Consider the following 15,273-nt stretch of genomic DNA (forward strand, 5'->3'; position numbering starts at 1 on the left):
ATTTTATGACTATCTATTATATATTGGCAATATGTTTAATTAGTCTTAAAAACACACATATTAATATGAAGGTATATTATATTGTAAAGAAATATTCAAAATTGATCGAATTATAATTTATACCATGATATATAAAATTATTGTACTGCTCAGTTATAAAAATGCAATTTGTATCAAAATAAATATGATACAAATCATAAGTTTTACCAAACAACATGTTTCATAAAATAAAGAAACGTTATAATATGCACAATTCAATATAGCTCTGGGTTATCAAGGCTTATATAATAGGCAATTATGATATATATAATAAGAATTCATATATAGCAAATATCTATATTAATATATGCAATATAAACATTTTATTTTAATCATATTAAATCAATATGAACACACAATTGTATATATTATACTTTATGGAAAATATATTATACACCCCCTTCATATTAATGGTTATATCCCATTTTTGTTGCATATTTAAACATAATCTCGAGATTAAATACACGGGATGATAAATATATTTAGTTAGTATTCAAAGACCAAAAATGTTATCAAATTATAAAAAATTAAATTGTAGTATACCTGAGTCCTAACCCAAAACAAAGACTCAGTGAACAAAACTATAAATCATAAGTATAATCTTGACCCATAATGCATGAACGCCTCGGCATTAAGAATATTAGAATTAAAAACTAAATTATATATATATATATATATATGTACATTTCTTGACTTTACAACTTTATGCTTCATTGTTTTATATTTTATTTATTTGTATGTTTTCTAATTTTATATATACTGTGTTTTACTATTAAAAGGGAATTTATAATTTGTATTCATTTATAAAAAGGCATGGGTGTCAACATTGCTACCAATAAATAATTTTTATAAAATTAACAATTTTGCTATAAAAATATTATTTAGTATAATTTGTAATAAAAGTGATAAAAAAATCACAAATGTGTAATTATCATAATATTATTATTATGAAGCAAAAAATATTGTTATTATAGTAGCTTAGTGATATATACAATTAATTACATTTTCAGATTAAATTAATTATTTTAATATTTAAAAATATGATAGACATTTTATATTAAAAACTATGCATTATCAAAGAAATTTTGTAAAACAAATGGAAAAATATATAAAAACAATTATTTTAATATAATAATTATTGTGAGTATATATAATTATATTGAAACAAATGTATATTTTTATATTATTTTTTTACTTTTATATTTTTATTTTAAATGATTGATTTTCTATTAGGTAAAAACAGCATAGATTTTTTCTATTATATATAAATATAGTATAGTGTAATTCTATACGCATTTTTTTCTATTATATATAAATATAGTATAGTGTAATTATATACGCATTTTTTCTATTATATATAAATATAGTATAGTGTAATTCTATACGTATTTTTTTCTATTATATATAAATATAGTATAGTGTAATTCTATACGCATTTTTTTCTATTATATATAAATATAAGTATTAGCAATTCCATACGTAACGTGATGATTTATAAATTTTAAATTGAGTTTAATCAATTATAAAAATATAAAACATGCGTACTCATAATGCTATATATTAAAAATGTTATTTATATAATTAAAATTATTTATTTTTAGATGTTATAATACTAATGATATTATGAATAATAATGTTTTTGTTATTCATTATTTATGAAAGGTTCTGTTGTTAACGTTGTTATATGGTTGAATTATTTAAATAAAAAATATATTAAACTTATGAATCTGATAAAAGTATTCAAATTTGTTGTTTAAATAATAATTTGTATTTTTTAAAATAAATATTTGTTTTTTATATTTGATTGGAGAAAATGATTAGCTTCAATTTTAATTATACTTGTACATATTTCCGAGTTGTTAATTTTTAATTAAAAAAAATGCTAATATATATTTTAATGTTTTGTTTGTTAAGTTTAAAAATGAATGAGTTTTATATTCAAATTGTTTTACTTCTTTTAAGCATCTTCCTATGTGTGAATAATAAAACCCTTGCAATCGAATTTGCTCCAAACATATATATAAAACCCAAACCAAAAAAATATTACCCTAAGTAAGAAAATTTACAATATATATATATTATATATTTCATTATGAAAATATTAAATCTACGTATTTGCAAAAATGTTATAATATAAATACAATAACTTTATTTGTGTACGCATTAAAAATATGTTTATTTTTATCAATGATAGTTCAGAAGTAATATATGAAAGAAACAAACACCTATTACATACCGATCCCAGAGAGTTTAAAAAAGCGAGCAGATTTATGCTAGAAGCTTTAACACAATTAAAATATCATGCTACGAGTAAAGAAGATTATATATTATATGGTAGAAATTCTGTTTACTATATGTTTTTTTATAAAAAAAAACATCGAGGCTATACAAATGTTAAAAAAATTGAATATATAATTGGTAATCCGAATAAGGTATCAATTAACGAACAACATTAAAAGTTATAAACCAAATTGAAATTAAAAAATGATTATAATTTATATACATATATTTCTCTTTACTTCCATTAGTATAATGACATAGTAAACATGTTATGGAATCCAAATTGTAACAATTTTTTTTATCTAGGCTCGGTTAAAAGTATACAAAACATAAATAATTACCCAAATTAACATATTATTGTTACTATTTATTCTTTCCCATATATTCAAACTCACGATATTTTAATTACATCTATGCAATTTTATAATATTTTTTTTAGGAAAAATTGTCCGTGTGTACAGTCCAAATTTAGTAATGATACAACAACGTTCCAAAAAATGGCCGTGGTCTTATCGTAAATATTTTTATGCTATAGCTGCAAAATTTGAAGTAAGGAAAACTTTCTTCTTCTATTTCGTTATAAATCATATTTTTCGTATTATTCAAATACACTTTTATTAATTTTGTAGATATCAGAAAACAAAACTATAATTGTCATGGCTTCAGGAAATATAAATGATCACAACCGTAAAAATAAAAAATATTTTGAAAACACAATAGTAGAAAGTGCAAATTTATTCGAAGCTGAAATTGATTCTGAAGATGATATTAAAAATGGAAAATTAAAAAAAATGTTTGTTAACTTAAATGGATACATTATTGAAAAAAAGAAAGACCATGTTTATATCATATATGTCAAGTCTATAAGAGGTATACATATTTTAATAATATAATGATTTATTTCAACAATTGTTAAAAAAATATTGTTTATAATAAATGTAGATATTTATAATTTGCAAAAAATTTAAACATTTTATATATTCATCCATTTATGTTTTTTTTCTTAGGTTGATCAACATGGTTCCATTTAACAAAAATGCATTATCGAAAATCTTTAGATTATTTTTTTCCTCATAAATAAACACATATTTCATATATATTTTTCAGAACCGTAATATTAGAAGATTTATTTTCATGCATAATGATTGCTTAAAATTATCATCATAATTTTTTTTTGTTTTAGTAATTTTTTTTTGTTTTAATAATTTTTTTTTGTTTTGAAATTTTTTTTGTTTTAATAATTTTTTTTTGTATATTATTTGTTTGTCTTTTAATATTATAGTGCATCTATATGTATTAATTTTTTGAATACTACATATAGAACTGTTATTATTTATGATGCTCCTTTCGTTTAATGCTTATCACCCGTTATGTGCTTACAAATATAGACATCATTTATAGGCTAAAATTTGGGGGATATCCCATATATTTAAGCGATTTTTTATTTATGTATACTATTTAAGAAGCATGTTAAACTAATAAGTGTTTCAAAATTAAATCAAACGAGACACATAAACCTCAACAAAATACTATTATTAATATCATCAATTATTTCCTATTTTATTCATACAGAATAACTCTTTGAAACCCTTAGCATAAATGTATTATTCATGCCTTCTAAAAAACACTGTGTTTATGCTTATTTAAAAATACCTCATAAAAATCACACAGAATCACTATCTTATATATATATATATATATATATATATATATATTTATTTAATAGACTTTCAAACAACCAAATATTATTAAATATGAACCAATTAAATCAGCTTTGACCCAGAAATAAAACCATAAACACCTCAACCAAGAAAATTGTAACTAAAAAATAAAGATATTTTTTGTATTTTAAGCTTTTTATATTATATATCTTTCTAAATAAAAAATGTTTTATAATTCCCATAAATTTGCAAAAAATATGTATCAATATTACTAACATCACAAAGTTTTTATCTCTTTAAAATTTATCGCCAAAATATTACTTAGAAACTTTTTATTAAAATTAATAATAAAAAAATTACAGGAATCATAATTAGGTATAATAAAAATATACAATTTATTATAAATTTTATTATGTGTTGTTATGATGAATAAGGAAATAGTATTATTGTTGCAGTTGTAGTAGCACAAGAATACAGAAAATAATGTAATTATTACCCTAGATTAATTTCTGTTAATAAATAAAAACATAAAAAATGTGTTTTCCATTCAAAATAAATGGAGGAAAATAACAAAAGTATTGTTTTTATATAATTTCCAGTATATTATATATATAATTATATTCAAATCATATAAATTAAATATTCATTAAACTAAGTATTTTTCTTATTTTCTTATCTTTATGTTTTAAATTGCCGGTGTTGGTGCTTGATAAGATTATACAGATTTGTAACATGCATAAGGTATATAATAGAATTCCATACATAATGGTATATTTTATAAATTATATTTTAAAATATGTTTTAGTTGAATGGAGTATATAACTCAAAAAACTTGCATATTAATAATGTAACATTAAAGATATTACATAATTAAATTTGTTTATTTTTATTTATTATAACATTTGATAAATCAAAATCCATAATATTATGCATACTCGTTTTATTTATGAAGGCTTCGATTATTCTCTACTTACAACCAAACTATAAATATAAAATATGTGGAATTTATAAATATAATATAGTTATACAAATTTCCCGTTTAAATATATATTTTTTATTTTTTTAATAAATTTGATTTGTATTGTTTTTTCTAAATTTGTTCGATTTCAATTTTATTTATACAACTTTTCGAATTGCTGATTTGTAGTTTTTAATCTAAAAAAGTATAAATAAATTTATTAATATCTTATTTATTAAAATCGAAAATGAGTAAAGGATATATTAAAATAATTGTTTCTCTTTTAATATCATCCATATATATGAGCAATAAAGCTTTTGCAGCTGAGGCTAATTCAGGTATTGAAGCTTTACGAAGATTTGCTCGACCATCTAATATGTAAGAAAATATGACAGTATATATATTCACATCGAATATAATTCGTATTTATGGAAATGTACATCTACATAACAATGAATACTAAAAATATCAGTCTATAAATCCATTTATATTTTTTCCTTACAAATTAAAAGAAGGTCTATTTTCCCCGATGATTATTCAGAAGGAACAAGTGAAGAACAACCCTCCAACTTATGTATAAACCCTGAAGAAACTGAAATAGCAGAAAACGTTATGAATGAAGCTGAACTGTTATTACAATACCATGCTACAAGTACAGATGATTACAAATTCTATCATAAATACAGTGAGGATTCAATTGAATATTATAAGCTACATGGAAATATATTCATTTTTAAATTTGATCATAAAATCAGATACCCCGATAAGGTATGAATTAACGAAGAAACATTTTTAAGTTATCAAATTAAGTTAAAATTAAAAAATAATTATTACATATATATATACCTTTTTCCTGTTCATTAGTATAATGATATAATAGAAATCCTATGGAATTCAAATAATGTCAAATATTTGGGTAACAGCATTATTAAAGGTATTAAGCAAATAATCGATAAATTTAATATAAGATTGTCAATATGCAATATTTCATGTTTTATTATTGTCATTATTCTATAATACTGTTTTTTATATGTTAGTCGTTAAACTTCGTAATATGTTAATTTACATATATGTAAAAATATAATTTTTTTTTTAGAAAAAGTTGCACGTGAATATTCTCCGAATTTAATAATAACCCAACACCGTTATGTAAATAAGCCTTTATCGTTCTATGGGTATCATTATGCTTTAACCAAAAAAGTTCAAGTAAGGAAACATTTTTTTCGTTCATCCCTTTAAAAATAATCATTTCCACATTATATAGCGCAAATTATGCAAAACATATACATTTTTGATTAATTTTTAGGTATCAGATGACACAACTGTAATTCTATCTACATCATCTGATATAGATGACTATAACAACGTCGATAGAAGAAAATACACAAACACTATTGTAGAAAGTGCAAACATATTCAAGCCAAAAATTTATTCAGAAAAGGATATTAGAAATGGAAAATGGACAAAAATGTTTGTTAACTTATCTGGATATATAATTCAAAAAAAAACTAATTACATTGATATTACTTTTGTTCACTCTGTAAGCAATATAAAAATTTTAATAACTTAATAATTTTATTCCACAATTTATTTCGTTATTTCGTTATTCTATTTTAACATTTATATAAATGTAAATATTTATAATATATCATGTTTATCCACACAAAAACTATAATATTTTCTTTTATATATTTATCCATTTTTGTTTTTTGTTCACAGGTTACTATTAATACCCCTAATATTGATGATTTATTAACTAAAATAATTCACTCAGCACAAATATTAAATATTCTGAGATTAGGCATAATACTTCCCATGGAATAAATGTACATTCATCATAATGCTTTTTGTAATTTTAATGTTGTAATACATTATTAATAAAATAAATTAGTTGTTACATATGATGTCTATTTTAAATTATTGCCATAATCACATTTTTTAATACAGTTTGTTTCTGTATAATTTCTTTACACCTTTTTAATATAAGGATGCATCTATTTATTTTAGTGAGTTCCATAAATATAAGAATTATAATTTATGAAAATTATTTCTGTATTCTACCTTTTCATATTAATATTGATAGTCCTTTTGTATGTAAAAATATATAAATTAGTGTTTTTCTGTTACTATTTCTCTTATTTTCATTATTCGTATACAACTTTGTATTTGTATTAAATTAGTTATTATCAACCATATAAATTAATTATATCATTAATCATTCTCTAAATCATCTATTAATAATTTATTTTATCTTTCTTTTTTGCTCTCTTAAATTTTGCCTTTGGAAATGTTTTCGAAACCCAAATAATGAATGCTAATATAAAAATCTTAAAAAATATAATCAGAATTTTGTATATTATCTAATCAATAAATAGTTTTTAAAATATTATGTTTTATAATTGCTTTCTTTTTTCCTTATACAAAATTCCTAAAAAAATTGTTATTGCAAAAGTATAGTTACAATTGTAATTAATTTATTTACTAGTGATGGACTTAATGCTGTCTCTCTATCTTTTGATGTAATATCAGAATTTGGTGGTTCTCTTTCATTCAATGATCTATTTTGTTATGACCTATTAGAGTTTATAACATAATTTTGCTCCGGTTTTTCCGATAAGATGGGTGGTAAATTTGTTGGTAAACTATTAAAGGAAGGACACCATTTTCCAATGTTACTGTAATTATTTGAAAAAATAATATACAACCATATGAAATATTTTTAGCATTATCTAGAAACTTATCACCAATATCATTTTTAATAATATTAGGATATATATTGCATAATATTTTAAACGTATCACAAAATTTAGACATATTCTTAACACCAATATATATCGAATACCTTTTTTGATTTATAAGACCCTTATAAGTTTTATATTATGTACCATTTTTTATATATTTATTATAAAATTCATTTATATTAGAAAATTATGTATTTAGCTTTTGATCTAATTTATAATTAATCACATCATAATGTGTATAAAAAAATTTATATTTTCATATGCATAGATTTGAAAATTAATTTGATCCATGATAAATATATTAAATAACCATAGACACCCAGCGTTAGTTATATCAAGACCTATATTGTAATTTATTTTTCCTAAGCTTCACTTATGACAATATTCATTGAAAAACTTCTATATTTAAATTGATCATTTCCAGAATTCTCAAATTTGTCGGAAGAAAATACCATAAAATTACTAAATGTATTACACTAAGAACTTTAAACAAATTTAATAAAATATGTACTAATGAAAATTTTATTAAAATAAAACTTAATGCAATTTATAGGTAATATAGGATTTGAAATATTAAGAATCCGTTTTTATTAAAGAATTGTATATACTAGATGAATATTAATTCTCAAGAAATTTTATATTTCTGTTTATGGCAATTAAACAATTTCCCTAAATTAGGCCTTATTAATGCATACTTGGCCATATATATAATACATGCATATATCATTATTCTTAATAATATTTCGTATAACTTTATTATAAAAATATGAGTAATTTTATAGTGAAATTAAAATATATTTCCTTATATTTATGTCTTCATGCAAAACTGAAATACTATCATATCTTTTGTTTTAATAAATGGTGGCCCCAAATTAATATTATTGTAAAAATATAAATAAGAAATTCAGTATTAGTATAATTTTTAAAAGTATATAAATAGTTATTTTGTAATAGAGATTAAATATTTACACACCTTTTCTAGTGCTATATAACCCATTTTTTATTTAAAATTATATTAAGCTATTATAATAATATTAATAAAATTTAAAAAACAATTCAATAACAAATACGAAGAAATAAATGCATATATAAATCTTCGATTAATCGATAAATATAAATAATTTTCTTTACTATTTTTACATTTGTGATTATATATATACACATATGTATCCTGTATTATATAGATAACTATTTTCTGTAAAATATATTGAAATTTTTCAGTATTACATAATATTAGTAGACAAAATGTTGTAATATGTCAAATGGAAAGTATTAAAAAATTAATATTTCACAAAAAAAAAACGAAAAACAACAATATAATGCATATATATTTGTGCAAATACACATATGGAATTATATTGGTATAAAGGAAAAGTATCAAAAATTAATTATTTTCTTTGTGGATAAGTCGCCTTCTTTAATTTCTTTAATTAACTTGTTACTGTAAATATTCTTAATTATTTCTGAATGGTTATAATTTTTTACATGCCCATATAAGTACAAATCATATATAATTTTTTGTATTGGAAAATAAAAAGGAAATGTAAAAAAATTATAATTCAAAAAAGGAGGGAATAAAATTTGAATAGAAAAATGATTTATAGGAGATGGGTAAGGTGAGCCCATATACATATATTTTTTTAAAGCTTGTATTTTATTTTTTATATTAGTATCTTCTAACTTTTTGAAAAATATATTTAATATAGATTTATTTTCTGTATTTTTCAATATATTTGTATATATATTAACATAATTTTCATTTAACTTATCTATAATATTTGCTTCATTTATATTTTCCATATGTTTATTATCACTATTAACAGAGTTTATTCCTATGTTTTTTTTTCTCTCTTTAATAATTTTATTTAATTCAAATAAAATGCTTACAATTTCTTCATTATAATCTTGATCACAATCTCTATATTTGTTATACATGTATTTATAATGGACACCTTTCCCTTTACTAATAATAAGAAAGTATAAAAATATGTCCATAATGAAATAAGCATAATTGTACAAATGTAACAAACAGCTTAAATCTTTTCTTTTTAAATTTTTAACATCATACATAATTCCTTTAAATAAAATAGTAAGATTCAAACATGAATTACTATATGGGTTATTTAATATAATATAATCATAACAATTATAATATACATATAACTTATTACTGTTATTTATTTTACCATTTTTTATATGCACATATTTATCATCAATTTGTACGTTATTTAATAATGGCTCATAATAATTTTCCTTAGTATTTTTTTCATCGAATATCTTAAAATTTTTTCTAACATTAATTATGTCTGTATAAATATTATTTTTTATTAATCTAATATCATTATCATTTAATATATTGTTGCAATATATACATTTGTCCATGTTATTTATATTTAAACTTAAGCAACTACTACACACCTTCTTATACAGCCTATTTGTATAGTATTTTTTTTTTTCATGTGAATAATAAATTCCCCTTCTTACAATCTTTAACATTTTTGAAAAAGGAAGATTAGCAAATATACGACTACATACGTAAGTAAATTTTTATATATACTTCATAAGTAAATATTCCCTATTAAATATTCCTATACATTATTATGTAATTCTTTATTTTATATAAAATATAGATAAAATGCTTCCCTTTTTTATTTCTTCCCCATTTAATGTATACTCCTTATGTTTTTCTCATTATATGTTTTATATTCCTTTTGTAAAATCTAGCGTTTTATATAAATGTATCTCCATAAAAAAAACATATAAGGTCACCCATATTTTCCTTCAAAATGTTTCAATTATTTATCCATTCTTAGAAAATATGTTATTTGCCTTTTCTCCAATTATGCTTATTTTAGCAGATTTTTATTTAATTTGATTTATTTTAGATTTGTTTCTTCTTTCATTGCAATTTTTGAAAACAACATAAAAATTATATAAATGATAACAGTACAAACCCCTAAAATTATAAATAAATTAAAGAAAAATAATGATAAATAATCATAAAATGTACATAATCATAGATATTCATGTAAATTATACCAATTTTTCTTCAGAAAAAATAATATTTTTAATAATTTTTTTTATAAATTTTTAAAATAGTGTTTTTTCTTATATATTCAGGCGTTATTCACAAACAATGAGAACAAAGTATCTACATATATTTATATGTACGTATGATTTTTTATACAAAAAAAATAAATTAATGTTACAAAAAAAATTTACGCAGTTCCATATAAACATATATTTTTTATAATATAGTGTGCATATTCCAAAAATTATGTCAGAGTAATTTTTATTTTGTTCACCACAAAAATTTACGCTGTGTTAATAAACAACGTCATTACTCATATATATTTATTTATATTACAAATTAATAATATATAACTCCCAGCGCATGTCAAAGGTAAACAAATTATAAAAGAGAATCCTACTACATTTAAAAGGTCACAATTTTTATGATATCTAAACTATATTGTACAAATGCGTCTTTCCTTTTTTTCAAAATAAAATTATAATTCTTTAAAAATTGGGAAAATTGTCAAATTCAAAATAATCGGTAAGAAAAAATATATATATATATATATCCGCACAAAGATCCATGCTAACTGTAAATATTGTTCAAAAGTACATAGTTTTTATACATCACATTAGCTTAATTAAAATTTAAAGTTATCATAAGGATTCCATTTAATCGGAAAGTTTTCTGGTGTTGCATCTTCATTTTCTTTCCAAATCTAAAAAAAAAAAATTGAATGAAATATTAGAAAATATATAAATCGAACATATTAGAATAAGCATGCAAATATGATTATGCGCTTCGTACTACTTATATACACATATGCATATTTATTAATCCACATTCTCTTATATATTACCTTTATGGATTTATCACCATGTGTTGTTATTAACCGACTCTCACTTTTATCAAAAGCCATTGCTAAAGTGGAATTTTCACAATCAACTGTTCCAGGTACAACTTTATTTGACAATGTATCATATTTATATCCACTTGACCAATCATAAAAATGAAGTTGACCATTATTACTACCTAATATTAAAATTGAAGAATCGCTAAAGTAAGAATCTTGCTTAATTAAACTACAATTTATTATTGAATTAAAACCTGTAATATTTCTATCAAATTCGGCATCTGCTCCACACCATACTTTAACATTATCTGGAGCACAACTACAAAAGCTATATTCAAAAGGATGTATAGATAAAGATCTAATACTTTTTTTATGATGTGTTAATGCTATTCTGCATTTTCCATTATTTAAATCCCATAATCTTATCATTTTATCTTGGGAACCTGATATAACTTGAGGTTCAACAGATTGCGAAGATAAAGACATAATTGTTCCTGTATGTCCCGATAATACAAAAATTGAATTTTTTGTTCTTATATCCCATACCCTAACTACTGCATCTCTTCCACCGCTCATTAATATATCTAAAGATGGGTGTAAAGATAAACAATATACGCCAGATAAATGACCATGATAATCTCTTATCACTTTGTTATATTCCAAATCCCAACATTTAACTCTGTTATCTTCACCACAACTAAATAAATATGGGTTTCTTTTAGAAATTTTTATATCTCTTACACTATTTATATGCCCTGTTAAGGTTAATTTTAGTTTACAGGTAGCTAAGTCCCATATTTTAATTAATCGATCATTAGCTCCCGTTGCAAACCATTCATTACTTATATCAACATCAACACAATTTACCCACCCCGAATGGCCTAATATAACTCTATATAATTTATATGGATAGTGCCATTTAGGTTTTTTTATTTTTTTATATATATCTAAAGTTTTAATATTACTTAGTGCATTACTACTTAATATCGATTCGTCTGATTTTTTTATAATAGGCTCATTAAATATTTCATTTTTGTGCTGATTATTATTAAAAGGCAATATACTACTATTTTTATCATCCATAATATTTCCGTTTTCACTTTTATAATTAGATAACGGATTTACATTCATATCATTCATATTTAAAGAAATATCTTCATGTGTTATTGGGTCATCATTTATAATACTATTTATTATTGAACTTTTTTTTTTTTTTTTTTTTTTCATATTTTTTTCATTTCCTTTTTGTATATCACTTGTTTCCATTTTTTTTATATATAAATTTTTTACAGATGAATATTCATCCATTTCTCTTATATTTATGTTCATTTTTATAGATGTTAATTTCTTTAAAACATTTTCCCTTAAATTACTTCTTCGTGCTTTTAATTCATTTTCTTTATATCTACTTTCATAAGATTTTGTGTTTTCTTCATCTGGAATAGCTAAAGCAGATATCGCTTTTAAATCTTTTATTTTGTTACTATTCTCATAATCATCATCTTCATCATTTATAATTATTCTATTGTTTATGTTTTGATCATATGCTAATAAATTATAATTAAATGGTGTTAATATATCGTTCCCCATGAACATATTTTTCGATAAGCAAATGTGTTTTTTTAAATCTTCTTCGCCACCATATTCTGTTTCATCTTCATGTTCTTTTTCTTCACTCTTTTCATCTTCATGTTCTTTTTCTTCATTCTTTTCAACTTCATTTATTTTGTCATCATCCTTTGCCTTACTTTTTTCTAATCCAAAAAATTTTCTCATTTGCTTTTGTGTTGTTAGGAATTATCTTGTTTAACGCTTTTATTCGAATTAAAAGATTTAATTGGGGTCTAAACGCATATGTATACATATATATGTATATATGCTCATATATTTATATTTATTTATACGTCATCTATATAATAATGGATATTTTAATTAAAGATTATTTTATGATATATATATATATATGATATTTATATACATCCAAATTTGTTACTATATAAAAAGTTATTTTTTTATTTGCATTAATAAAAAATATATATTAAAACCTTCTTAACCATTCCGAAGGAATTCATAACATATAGTATGGTATGTACTTAAATATGCATACGTGTAAATTATATATGATGTATACGTATTTACTATATATTTACATAAAATATATATATTCCATGTTTAAAAGGAAAAATAAAATAAATTATTTATTACATTAAAAAATGTTCCATGATAAAATACAGGGGGCATATAAAAAAATATCATTATATTTTAATAATTATCACAGTAATATTTCTAAAAAATATATATAATAAAATAAGCAGTGCGAATGATAAATAACCATTATTGCAATGAAAAAAAAAAATATATATATATAAATTATTCTATAAAAAACAAAGGGAATTAATGAAACGAGGGAATATATATTATATTAACACATAAAGTTGTAATAAATATATACTTATTTCTCCTTATATAACAATTATTATCATGTCGTATATTTTAAAAATGATATATATAAATACATATCCCTCAAATGTTAAAGAAGCACAAAAACAGAAAAACAATTATCCAAATAAAACGTATCTAACCATAATAACGTTATAAATTTCCATTTTATTCGTAAAGTTATTTTTATGACATATACATGTATTATGATATCATTTAATAACAGCTATATAAAACTTAATGAAAAAAAATACAAATAAATAATTATAACATTTATGTCACGTTATATTATTGCAAAATTGTTGTTGTTATTATATACTTAATTTGTATTTAAAAACGAGAGAAAAAAGCGATATATTTTAATTTAAGAAACATACCCCTATTCATAAGGAGTTATATATTTATTCATAACCATTTCAACCATACGCATATATGAATATGTTGAGCTAATTTTCCATCAAATAATATACATACCTTTTTAGCTTTCCATTATCTAGGCAAGGAAAATAATTATTCATATTATAAAAAATTATGAGTTCTTAAATGTAACTATGCTCAGATGCAAATGAACAAAATTTGTATCAAATATGTTTTATGGAAGTATGAAAACTTTAGGTTTCTTTTTTATATACATGATAGATGCATAGTTAAAAAGACATAAATTTTATGCATTCCTTTCTCGCATTTTTAGTAAATGGATTAGTAAATAAATACGGGTTATATAATAATATATACATATTTCCTTCCATAATTCTATATTCATGCAATTTGGTATAAGCGCTGTATATCTAATTATCGTGTGTATATCATGTAAGAAACGTTGTTATTAACAAAATAAACAAAATAATATTATACAAGAGTTTTGCAATAATATAGTGATTAATTACTTAATACATTTTTTTTTTAATTAAATTAAATTACAAATAGAGTCGTCTGGTCTATTCTTATGTATTTTTTTTCATATACCATATACAAAATAGCCAAAACGTATAATTTTGTAAATAGCTAGCTACACTGTGAACAATAAAAAACGGAAAACCCTTTAAAATACGGGTTATAAAAAGGAAATTGACACTTTAAATTCATAAAAATATATATATGACTACCCCTCCTATATAGGACGGATGGATATATAACAAGGCAATTAAAACTTCAATGGTGTACTTAATCTATTTTTTTTTGTTCTTTTAAATATGTGTACTTTTAATGTAAGTAGATTGCTAAGAGTAGTTAAATAATCTATATGCTAACTATGTAAAAAGAAAAAAACATAAAATTATTATGTG

The 15,273-nt window shown here is 21.3% G+C and overlaps 4 protein-coding genes across 4 annotated transcripts; 2 read left to right on the forward strand and 2 right to left on the reverse strand.

Annotated features, from left to right (window-relative positions):
• Positions 1-1,918: 1,918 nt before the first annotated feature.
• Positions 1,919-3,396, forward strand: PY17X_0402900 (fam-a protein; the record flags this gene model as incomplete). The annotated part of the gene is made up of 6 exons (XM_022955045.1): positions 1,919-2,091; positions 2,234-2,471; positions 2,568-2,637; positions 2,759-2,868; positions 2,949-3,178; positions 3,327-3,396. The coding sequence occupies 6 exons, from the start codon at positions 1,919-1,921 to the stop codon at positions 3,394-3,396; spliced, it is 891 nt and encodes a 296-aa protein (XP_022811528.1).
• Positions 3,397-5,185: 1,789 nt separating this feature from the next.
• On the forward strand, positions 5,186-6,762 carry PY17X_0403000 (fam-a protein; the record flags this gene model as incomplete). The annotated part of the gene is made up of 6 exons (XM_022955046.1): positions 5,186-5,316; positions 5,451-5,706; positions 5,803-5,872; positions 6,035-6,144; positions 6,245-6,478; positions 6,658-6,762. The coding sequence occupies 6 exons, from the start codon at positions 5,186-5,188 to the stop codon at positions 6,760-6,762; spliced, it is 906 nt and encodes a 301-aa protein (XP_022811529.1).
• A 2,294-nt stretch (positions 6,763-9,056) lies between these two features.
• PY17X_0403100 (conserved protein, unknown function) lies at positions 9,057-10,175 on the reverse strand (the record flags this gene model as incomplete). Its single annotated transcript, XM_022955047.1, has 1 exon — positions 9,057-10,175. The coding sequence occupies one exon, from the start codon at positions 10,173-10,175 to the stop codon at positions 9,057-9,059; it is 1,119 nt and encodes a 372-aa protein (XP_022811530.1).
• Positions 10,176-11,335: 1,160 nt separating this feature from the next.
• PY17X_0403200 (uncharacterized protein) lies at positions 11,336-13,324 on the reverse strand (the record flags this gene model as incomplete). The annotated part of the gene is made up of 2 exons (XM_723153.1): positions 11,336-11,413; positions 11,555-13,324. The coding sequence occupies 2 exons, from the start codon at positions 13,322-13,324 to the stop codon at positions 11,336-11,338; spliced, it is 1,848 nt and encodes a 615-aa protein (XP_728246.1).
• Between the last annotated feature and the right edge of the window lie 1,949 nt (positions 13,325-15,273).

Source organism: Plasmodium yoelii, assembly GCF_900002385.2.
Source record: "Plasmodium yoelii strain 17X genome assembly, chromosome: 4".
Classification (NCBI taxonomy): Eukaryota; Apicomplexa; class Aconoidasida; order Haemosporida; family Plasmodiidae; genus Plasmodium; species Plasmodium yoelii.